Source organism: Candida albicans, chromosome 2 (assembly GCF_000182965.3).
Source record: "Candida albicans SC5314 chromosome 2, complete sequence".
NCBI lineage: Eukaryota > Fungi > Ascomycota > Pichiomycetes > Serinales > Debaryomycetaceae > Candida > Candida albicans.
The window spans coordinates 1,177,315-1,188,721 of record NC_032090.1 but is presented as its reverse complement, the minus strand read 5'-3'; the positions used below and the strand labels follow the sequence as shown (position 1 = coordinate 1,188,721).

The following is an 11,407-nucleotide window of genomic DNA, read 5'->3' as shown; positions in this document are numbered from 1 at the left end:
TTTTTTGTACCATTTGATTTTTGTTCTTTTTTTTCTTTTTTTTTTTTCTTTGCTTTTCTCTCACCCCCCTTTCCCATCTCTTCCTATCCCGATTAATTTGTCTGTTTTTTCAACACATACTAGTTCCACTTGAATGTTGCGGTTGTTCTGGTGTTGTGTACGTATTTATGTGTTACTATATATCTTCTGGCCACTCAGTTACATTCCGGAGAAATCATAAATTATGATTTCCAAATATCTGTAGCAAGTATTAATCAAATTCAGAGATATAACGTGAACAAATTAAATTGAAATAAGGATCACTATTAAAATGGGTTTGGCGGCGCAAGTATAACAGCTTCTATTTTAGGAACAAATTTAATTAAATTTGGAAGTATTCAAACCGCAAAATAAACGAAGATTACACAGAAATAGAAAATGGATGTAAATGGAACAATCAAGTTATTAATTAATTTACTTAAAAGAGAAGATTCAAAAGTTTAATAGAAGAAGCAATATGCAGCTTTGCGACAATAATAAGCTAATCTCTCCCCATGCTGTTGCTTTCTCTCTTACACACACATACACACTATTAAATAATAATAATAACTAAGAGAAAAAGAGGGAATGTACACGTTTCAAATCAAGCACCAAAAAAAGAAAACAACTCGCTTATATTGTTTCAAGTTTATTCTTATTCCCCGTTCCAGGGATTTACAGATATCAGCATAATCTTTGTTTGACCAATCCACACAACACAAACAAGTTTAATAGTAAAGCATATATTTGATCTGGTGTTTACTTTCTCGGCATTAGGCAATACCTTCTATTATTAATCTACTTTAATACTCAGGAGTTCAGCGTCATCTTGAAACTACATAAATCTACAAAAGAGAAAGGCGAATACTTGCATGACCATCGGAGAGTTGCTTTATCGGATTTTCTGGAGTATTGGGATACATGCTATGGACGAGCAAAGTTTTTTGCAAACTACACTTTGTGCAAGTAGATACCAGAAAGTTGTTGCATCATGTGTACGAACTCTTACCCACTACTCGTAAAAAGTGTGGTATTTGTGCCTAGAATTGAGCTCTCTAATATTAACTCTTAAAGATTTATCTTTACGATTCTTTTGGGAATATGTTGAGTAATATTCCGAGTATCTAATTCTCTTCTATGAGTTAAAGAATAAGTGTATCACTATTTGGTAACACTTGTGTCTCGTAAGCCTAGCAGATAGCAGTTTGTGCAAGCTGTTGTGGGAATTTGTTGATTAAATGTGAACACAGAAGTCACTTTTTTTTTGGAATGCTATATTTATCTTTCAATATTGAAAAATGTAGGTCTGCAAGTGTTACCTTGCAAAATTAAAGGCTCTCATTTTAGACTAAAGATTCAAAACTTTAGTATATCTTGAATTGTGATTGTATCCTGCCTTACACCTCCATTGTTTTAGTATGGGTCTGGGTTCTCTTTTTGGTGGAAACTGCTCAACTTGGTGTTGACACTACCAAAAAAATGTGTTCGTAGAATTTGATCTAAAAACGAAAAAAAAAATGTCAATTAATGAACAACTCATACACAACTAAGGTACGAGCAACAGTGTTAGCAAATAAACATATTGGTGTATACTACTTTTAATTCACAAATAGTGAAGTACAATTATGGGAAAGAATAAAAAGAAACAGAACAATTCATCGCTGAAGAAAGCAACCAAAGAAGATGTGGAACAAAGTAAACAAACGATTGACAATGTGAATAAGGATGAAGAAATACAGGAAACAGAACCTTCCGAAGATACTACAAGTAATGAGTCAGAAGAGGAGTCCACCAAATCACAAAAAATAGATCAAACAGGTCAAACAGAGCAATTAGATCCGTCAGCGACTAGTTCAACTGAATTGCTCGAGAAATTACAACAGACAGAACGAGAACGAGATGAAATCCAACAATCTTATGATAACTTGGTCAACAAAATTTCATCAATGAAGACCATTTTCAGTAAAATGAAACAGTCAGAAGCGGAGCTAGAAGAAAAAACTGAATTGGTAGAAAGTTTGACCAGTGAAAACGAGGAGTTGAAAAGACAATTACAAGACGCAGCCAAGAGTAAAGTTGACTCAGACACTATTACTAAATTACAAGAGCAAAATACTGACTTAAACAACGAATGTGAAAGGCTAAGTGATTCATTGACTAAATCGAGGCGGGAATACAACTCAACTCTTCAAGCATTACAGGATGAGAATTACAATTTAGAAAATCAAAACTCCAAGTTATCCAAAAAAGTTCAAGAACTAAATCTGGAAATAAATGACTTGAAAATAACCTTAAATGAATTAACAATGGATCAAAAGGATTACACAAATGCCATTGAAGAATTGACAGATAAACTCGCTTTGAAGACTGACGAAGTAACTGAAGCCACAAAAACCATAGAGGATTTCCAAGCCCTTGTTTCATTGAAACAGTCGAATTTTGACAAGGAAACGACTTCATTAAAGAGTACTATCACTCAGTTGGAAGAAAAAATAGCAAAACAAGAAAAGGAAAACGAAGATGTAAATCAGTCACTTGATAAAAGTCAGCAAGAACTACTTGAACTCAAAGAAGAGGTCAAAAAAATAGATGAATTGAAATCAGAGATTCACAATAAACAATTATCGATAGGTAAGTTGCGTCATGAAGCTATCATATTGAATGAGCATTTAACTAAAGCATTATCTATGCTTAGGCAAGGTGGAGATAGTTCAAAAAAATCAGTGGATAAAGAGTTAATCTCTAATGTCCTCATAAGCTTTTTACAGTTCCCAAGAGGCGATACAAAAAAATTTGAAGCTTTAGGGTTGATCGGTGCATTGTTGGAATGGGATGAACTGCAGAAATTAGCAGCTGGTTTAACTCATGTACCGAATACAAAAAATCAACAAACCAAATTAGACAAAGATGGTAATGAAATTCCTGTACGACAAAGTTTTGTTTCCTTATGGACTGAATTTTTAGAAAAAGAATCCAGTGGGAAATAATAGAAAAATAGGTTAGCATTAATAAATAAACAGTATTTACTAATACAACGAAACCATAGACTACTTTTGTGTGCGAGGTGACGCGTAATGATTTGGATTGAATGGTCTTCGAGATGCATTTCGGAAACACATCAAACAGTCAACTATAATGTATAGCTACCTGTAAAAAAAGAGCACTCTGTTAGGAGAAAAAGATACTTCTACTGAGCTCAGCTGCTTGCCAATTGATTTGTTGTATAATGCTCATTTTATAGGAAACACTAAATATTCAAATAATTTGAAACTCAATACTAAACATAAAAGATCAAATGTGTTTAAAATCTATATCCTGTCTTCCGCTATATTACTAAAAGTTCATCTTAATAGCAACTGTATGTTTTCTTGAATATCATAGAGTACAGTACGGTGAATTACACTAGTATTTTTTGTGTTAAGGAGTCAAATTGGATTTCAATAATACTTATTTTTTTTGCGTGTTGTATTTTTTCTTCCTCCTTTTCAAATGTTATTTTGTTTTTTCATCCTAAAAGATCATACAATCAATCAATTATGGTAAACATCAGTGATTTTTTCAAAAATAATTCTCAATCGGGTTCTGTATGTATATTATAATAGTCATTTATTATAATCAAAGCATTGGATACTAACTAGGACAAATAAAGAAACGTAAGGCACAAAGTGCAACTTCACTGAATCCGACTAAAAAAGCCAAACCTGCAGCTCCCCAAGCAGAAAGAGAAGTTATTGTCTTGGATGATGAGGATGACGACGATGATGATGTGCAAGTAATTTCTAAACCTGCAAAGAAGGAAACAGATAGAAGACCCACAAAAAGAAAAGCATCCGCAATCAATGATGAAGATGACGATGATGATGACACGCGTAACAAGCTGCATGTCCAAAGATCACCAAAGAAAGAGACAGCGTCTTCGGTACCGAAAGCGTCACCGAAAAAGAAGACTTCTTCAACATTAAAATCCACTGCAGCTACCAAAAAATCCAAAGTGCCAGCAGGTGGTGAATCTACTGCTGACACAGCTCAAGAGATTTTAGCAACTATCCCTGATGCAGAATTACCAGAAATTGACCCTACGAAAAAGGTTAACTTCTTTGCTCTAAATGCAGCACGTAACGAGACAACACAAACTTCAGTAGAGCTTCCAGAGGCACAACCAAATTGTTTGACAGGGTTAACAATTGTTTTCACTGGTCAGATGCCTAATTTAGATCGTGGTACTGCAGAGCAAACCGCAAAACAGTACGGTGCTAAAGTAACCAAATCAATTCTGGGTAAAACAAGTTTAGTTGTACTTGGAACAGATGCTGGTCCTTCAAAAGTTCAGAAAATCAAGCAACACAAAATCAAAGCAATTGATGAGGCGGGATTTATTAAATTGTTGGAACTGATGCCTGCTGATGGAGGATCGGGTGCAGCAGCAGAAGCAGCCAAATTGAAACGTGAACAAGAAGAAGCTAAAATCATTGAACAAGCAAAGGAGGAAGAGAGAAAAGAAAGAGAGGCTGAAAAAGCTAGAGTCGCAGAAAGAGTCAAAGCGACAGTCAACACCAAAGGTGAAACATTTGGTTTCCAGAAGAAAGAAGTTGCCCCTCAAGATAAATTGTGGACAGATAGACATGCTCCAACCGATCTCAACCAATTGTGTGGTAATAAAGGACAAATCCAAAAGTTGAAAAGTTGGTTGGAAAATTGGTTTGACAATCAGGCAAGGGGGTTCAAGGGAAATGCATCGGATCCAGATTCTTTCCGAGCAGTTTTGATCAGTGGACCACCAGGGATTGGTAAGACCTCTGCTGCACATTTAGTTGCCAAAAGTCTTGGGTTTGACATTATTGAAAGAAACGCGTCAGATGTTCGTTCCAAATCTTTGTTAAACGCCAATGTTAAATCGATTTTAAACAACACATCAGTTGTTGGATACTTTAAACATCGTGGTGATACTGAGAAAAATTCAAACAACAAAAGATTCTGTATAATTATGGATGAAGTTGACGGTATGTCGAGTGGGGATCATGGTGGAGCAGGGGCATTATCTCAATTCTGTAAGATTACAAGCATGCCAATGATCTTGATTTGTAACGACAAGTCCTTGCCTAAAATGAGAACATTTGATAGAACTACTTATGATTTGCCATTCAGAAGACCAAGTGAGAACGAGGTCAAGAGCAGATTAATGACTATTGCATTTAGAGAAAAAGTCAAGTTGGATCCAAGTGTTATTGGACAATTGGTACAGGCAACTTCGAATGATATTAGACAAATGATCAATTTGTTATCAACTGTTTCTAAAACACAAAAGCAAATTGGTGCAAACTCAATGAAAGAAGTTAAAGAAAGTTGGCAGAAGCAGGTTGTATTGAAACCTTTTGATATTGCTGGCAGATTATTGAATCTGGGTATATGGTCAGATCCAAGACTGTCGTTAAATGACAAATTAAATTTGTATTTTAATGATTTTGATTTTTCTCCGTTAATGATTCAAGAAAACTATTTGATAACTAATCCAAGATTACCTGGTAAACAAATTGAACTTGTTGCTACGGCAGCAGAGGACATCAGTATATCTGATACTGTTAACTCATTAATAAGATCGGGTGAACAACAATGGAGCTTGTTACCGTTTCATGGTATTATGTCTACTGTCAAACCTAGTTACGAGGTAGCAGGTCAAATTACCGGTCGATTGAACTTTAGCAGTTGGTTAGGACAGAATTCAAAGCAGATGAAATATCAAAGAATGCTACAAGAATTGCAGTACCATACAAGGGTAAGAACTTCAACCACCAAGCAAGAATTGCGTCTCGATTATTTGGATGCATTGTGGCAAAAAATAGTCAAACCCCTTTGTGACAGTGGAGAAGATGGATTTGACGAAGCAATTGAAACTATGGATGAATATTATTTGACAAAAGAAGATTTTGATAATATCGGTGATATGATCAAACAAGATTTGAAATTACCTACACAATCCAAGTCCGCGTTTACCAGAAAATACAATAGTATGATGCATCCAACCATTATTTTCAAAACTGGTAATTCTTTGAATGTTGGTGGTAAAAGAGCTGCAGCACCTAAAGTTGATTTTGAAGATGTAATTGATGATGATATGGAGGATGTTCCAGACGATGATGAGGATCAAGATAGTGATAAAATTGACACTAAAAAAGACAAGTTGATCAAAGTGGTTCCCGTTGGAAAATCAAAGTCAAAATCAAAATCAAAAGCGTCTACTGTGCCAGCAAAGAAAAAACAAAAGAGATAAGGAAGGGAATGTATAATGACAATCAGAACTATTATTTGTATGAATACTATATTAGTAAATATCCATTTTGTTTTATTAGAGTCGTCAGTCGTTTCAGATGTAGAAAAAAAAAAGAACTGGTAACAATAATAGTAGTAGTACATACTATTACAATATTTTCTTTAAGGGATATCTCTGAACACTAGTTTTCAACTCTTTTCAACTAGAACATGTGTCGGAACGTTGTGCATTACGTTAGCTACGTGGTATCAATTATCCAAAGAATAGACATGACAGGTAGAATTAAAAAAACAATGTATTGAGAATACGAAAATTTCACTTGTTTATGTGTCGTGTAAAGTTTCCGATTTTAGAATAATCCAAAAAAATAAACGGATGGTGGTCGTGGTAATTCTAGAATGTGAGTTAATTTTCTAATCTCCCTCCCTCCCTATTAGTGTAGATTTGCTCGTCATAATTATATTTTTGTTTTCAAGATTCACACATCATATAATACGAACATCAATTTTTTTTTTTTTGAAACGTAGTTACTTTTGAATTAATAATTGTCTCCCATCCTTTTAAAAAAAATAAAAGAAAAGAAGAGAAAAGAAGAGAAAAGAAAAGAAAAATCTACTTATCTAAGAAGTATATTAAGACCCTGGCAATTAATTTAAACCTGAATTGAAAATTGAAGAAGACCTCCCAAAAGAGATTAGTTTACGTTGATTGCCATGGCCCTGGTACCTCCACTTTTCAAAGTCCCTAATACGAAACGAACATCGAACAATAAAGTATTGCCAAACTTGTCAATCCCACCTACAAGCAATAATAAGAATGGCAACCCCAATACAAAACCCAGTCTACTGTTGAATCAGAACATTATTAATCATGATCTGCAACAGCATGAGAATTTGAACCCCTTGTCATATCAACCACACCAATTACAGCATCAGCAATACCAAAATCCTCAAGGACTCAAGTTGTCAACGTCTCCTTCATCTGTATCATCATCAAAATCAACAAAACGAAAACCACCACCAATAGATACCAAAGTCATTAGTCACTCTCCAGATATGATGGATGTTGATCAACAGGGCTCTGCTGACGAATCAGTAAATGTGGACGAGAATGAATACTCGGTAAAGCATCATTTGGAACAACTAACACCATATGATTGGCATTTGATTGCTAATGCCAATAAGATAGTTGAGATCAGTAGTTTGGGCGAAGGTAATGGAGGAGCTGTAACCAAATGTTACATTCCACAATTGCCTAATAAACAGATATTTGCATTAAAATTAGTGATGTGTGATCCTAATCCTGACTTACAAAAACAGATATTCCGAGAATTGGAAGTGGCCAAGAAATGCCAACATCCTAATATTGTGAAATATTATGGAACATTTTTATTAGAGAAACAATCAATGATAGGGATTGCTATGGAATTCATGGATGGTCAATCATTGGATTCCATATATAAAGAGGTCCTCAAACGTGACAAAACAAATAGAATAAATGAAAAGGTATTGGGTAAAATAGCTAATTCAATTTTGTCAGGTTTGGATTATTTGCATCTGAAAAATATTATACATCGAGACATTAAGCCTTCTAATATTTTGTTGGATACCAAGGGGAATGTCAAACTTTGTGATTTTGGTGTCAGTGGAGAAGCGGTTAATTCTTTTGCTTCTACTTTTGTTGGGACTCAATATTATATGGCCCCAGAACGTATCACTGGGGGTAATTATTCTATCACCAGTGATATATGGTCATTGGGTATGAGTCTTTTGGAAGTGGCTAATGGGTGTTTTCCTATTATTCAGTCCTTAGGTCCTATTGAAGTAGTTGAAATAATTCTGAGGAGTAATTTAGAATTGAAAGACTGTGAAGAAGACAACATATTTTGGACTAGAGAGTTTAAACAATTTATTGCAAAATGTTTGACAAAGGATTACCTCAGACGACCAAAACCAAGTGATCTCTTAGCTCATGATGAATGGTGCTTGATCCAACTGAAAGAGAAGGTGAAAATGGACAAGTTTGTTAAAGTGGTGTGGGAATTAAATGAATAAAATAAAAGTCCTCTTTGTTTAATTGTTTTTAGAATAAATTTAATGTCATAGAACTAATTAAGAAACATGTTTATTGGTTGGTAGTTTCTCTACATTTGGTTTTGTTGAAAATTGGAAGCTTTGTGTCGAGATGAATATAATCAGAATCGTCAACGTTATATTTTAAAATAATCTGAATTCAATATATCATGGCTCTAACAATTCTAGTTTTTGGGTTCAATTATCTGAACTTATTAGATAATACAGTTTTAAGTTGGTGTTGCGAATAGATAGATGATGATTTAAGATCTTCTACATGGGGGAAAAAATAATGAATACTGTTTTGCAAGTAGCGTATCAATTTGTATAACAATCAAAATCATGAGAATTACTATTTAAAGTTGTTACCCTAAAATAGGGTTTAGGGTTTTGTGTATTGAGTCTTTGTTCTATTTTTTCAGAAATATAAAATAAGCAATATCATATTGATAAATTTTTTTCCACCTAATTCTATTCCATCTGTGTTATCGATTACCTCTTATTGTTGTGCTCTTGCTTGTTTGAACTTCTTTGGAATTGAAAAAACTAAATAAATATAGTGTGATGGTACTTTCATCTGGAACTGGCTGATTCCTAAATAGTCAGCATCTATTAGAACTATCTAGAATAAATAGGGACTATATCATGAAACGGGTAATAAAGGGAAAACACATAATACAAGTGCATAATATGCGTTTGTGTATCTGTTTATTTGTGCGTTTCCAGTTATCATATGCATTGTAGTAAAGTGTTGGTCTTTTCTAAACTATCGATGTACCGCTCTAACCAGCTTAGATCCATAAGTGGCTCGCATTGCTGTAATGGATGAAATCGTGTCATATCACCAAAGTCGACAACAAAATTAGTTCGTATAACCAAATGATATAATTCTCTATCAATAGGGTAACTAAACTCTCCATATTTACTAAAAATGATATTCTTGAATTCTGATATGTAATCGACAAAAATATTATCATTTCTGTTTAAAGGTATTCGGGAAATCACGCAGAGGCATGAGTAAATAAATAATAGTCTAAATGCAAATTCATCTCCATTACGAAGCAATTGTCTATACTTGTCACTAAAATTTGTGAGACATGCAATTAAAGGAAATGGGAATCTCACTATAGCCATAGCATAACAGGCATCTTTTAGTAGTAAAAATGTGTCCATAAGTGCTTGGAAATACTCTTCCATATTAGCGGATTTGTTCCCATTTCTCGATACAAACGCAACTATTTCAAATTCCAACACTCGTGTAAACCAATAATTGGTCTCTGGTGGGCACGTCAATATGGGGTTCGATTTGGGGAAAAACAAAGACTCCAATCGTAATCCTGTCATCAGCTGAGAGTACATTTTTCTGGTATCACTGTATGCCTTTGCCATCGAAATCACATCGTATCCAGTGGCTGAAATCAACGGTACAAGTTTGTGATTGTAAATTAAAAGGCAACCAAAAGTAATCAAGTCATTTACAATTATTCTCTCAATTCCAAAACCTGAATTATCCTGTAACAAATGCTTTCTCTCGTCAATCAGTTCCTGTAGATATTTTGTTCCTGTTTGAAAAAAAGCCTGTGCTTCTTGACTTGAATCGACGGAAAATGAGCTGGTCAATACCTTGGAATCAACAGTATTTATATTCATAAAATGCAGTAGCAACATTGATGATGTGGCCAATAATGTTTTTTTAACTATAGGCGACTGGAACAGTAGTGGGTTAATGACAGCTTCCCAGTTATCTATGTATCTCTGGTTTTTGTAAGAAACGATCAATTTACCTATATCATTGAAGAACTTTAAAGCCCGTAGTTCTAGTTGAGATACTGAAAGCACACTCGTTAGTTGTGTTAGTGGTAGGTCTCGCCTAATGTCTTCAACGGGGGAGTCTTTTTCTGCATTAGTTTCTGATGTGGGGATATCACTTGGATAGATACATTCTCTATTGGTATGGGCGCAATACTCACATTTGGGACGAACTTGGTCACACTATATCAAAGTAATCAAAATAATGTTAGTAGAAATTCTTAAATGAACTGTTCTCGTACATGCTTAAAAGGCAAACATGCGTCAGAAGAAACTAGCCATATATTGCATACCTTGATTCGTAACTTCTTGCAGCTTAGACATCTAACGACCTGCTTGCGTCCCTTCTTGGCTGCCATTTCCCATAGAAAAAAATGATCAAATTATAATAGAAAGTAATTGTTATATTGAAAATATTTTCAAAGAATATTAGAAAAAACTTCTGGAATACTTAATTTCAAATCACCGAATACAGTTTAGTTTTATTTAGTTTTCCTTTTTTGTTTTTAAATCTCTTACATTGCTTTTTTCCCTATGGTTATTTTTTTTTTTTGTATGAGCTTAGTTGTCGTCATAAGTCGCCTCAATTAAAGTGACCAGAATCTCACCCGCCTCATTTTTTTTTTTCTGCCTCGTCTCGTTGCCCCTAAGCAAATAAATCCGGTAAGGAGTTATATCTTTGTTCCATTGTTTTCCCCCATATCATTAAGTTTTAAACGGTATTTCTATAAACGATTTAGTACTTTTTTCTTTCAGTAGAGTTGAATCAAAAGTTATTGCAGTAACATTGTATAAAATGAATTTTTCTCAGTGTTCCGCGGAAGCATATATGTTTCAGTTTAAGTTTAAGTTTAGTAGAGGAAATTTTATTAATTCAATTCAACTAAGTTATGTTTTAGAATAAAAGTCAGGAAAAATTCATCCAAATATCTGAAATTTGTTGTTTTGTGTAATTGAGGCGAATTATTCCTGGATCAAGATGACACCAATGACAAAAAAAAAAATAAAAAAATGGAAAAAAAAAAGTAAAATTGAAATTGAACCTATTGTCGATCATTCTTAATGATATTTGAAGGAGATCTTCGTTAAACTTATGATTAAAATGTTACTAGATTCGTGGAGAACATTTCAGTGTATTTGTATCCCCTGAAGCATATCTATATAAATTGTTAAGGTTGTTTAATGTTTTGGATGTTATCCACACTCACATTAGTGAAGTATTCTCTTTTCCACGGGATTT

General features: G+C 34.1%; 4 protein-coding genes across 4 annotated transcripts; 3 read left to right on the top strand and 1 right to left on the bottom strand. All coding sequences in view use genetic code 12, as the record gives it.

The window, feature by feature from the left end:
• Positions 1–1,643: 1,643 nt before the first annotated feature.
• On the top strand, positions 1,644–3,005 carry CAALFM_C205800CA (uncharacterized protein; the record flags this gene model as incomplete). The annotated part of the gene is made up of 1 exon (XM_707729.2): positions 1,644–3,005. The coding sequence occupies one exon, from the start codon at positions 1,644–1,646 to the stop codon at positions 3,003–3,005; it is 1,362 nt and encodes a 453-aa protein (XP_712822.2).
• Positions 3,006–3,554: 549 nt separating this feature from the next.
• Positions 3,555–6,286, top strand: RFC1 (replication factor C subunit 1; the record flags this gene model as incomplete). Its single annotated transcript, XM_019475238.1, has 2 exons — positions 3,555–3,602; positions 3,668–6,286. The coding sequence occupies 2 exons, from the start codon at positions 3,555–3,557 to the stop codon at positions 6,284–6,286; spliced, it is 2,667 nt and encodes an 888-aa protein (XP_019330783.1).
• A 713-nt stretch (positions 6,287–6,999) lies between these two features.
• On the top strand, positions 7,000–8,340 carry MKK2 (mitogen-activated protein kinase kinase; the record flags this gene model as incomplete). Its single annotated transcript, XM_707725.1, has 1 exon — positions 7,000–8,340. One exon carries the CDS (start codon positions 7,000–7,002, stop codon positions 8,338–8,340), a length of 1,341 nt encoding a protein of 446 aa, XP_712818.1.
• Positions 8,341–9,087: 747 nt separating this feature from the next.
• On the bottom strand, positions 9,088–10,526 carry CAALFM_C205770WA (uncharacterized protein; the record flags this gene model as incomplete). Its single annotated transcript, XM_019475237.1, has 2 exons — positions 9,088–10,350; positions 10,461–10,526. 2 exons carry the CDS (start codon positions 10,524–10,526, stop codon positions 9,088–9,090), a joined length of 1,329 nt encoding a protein of 442 aa, XP_019330782.1.
• Positions 10,527–11,407: the final 881 nt, after the last annotated feature.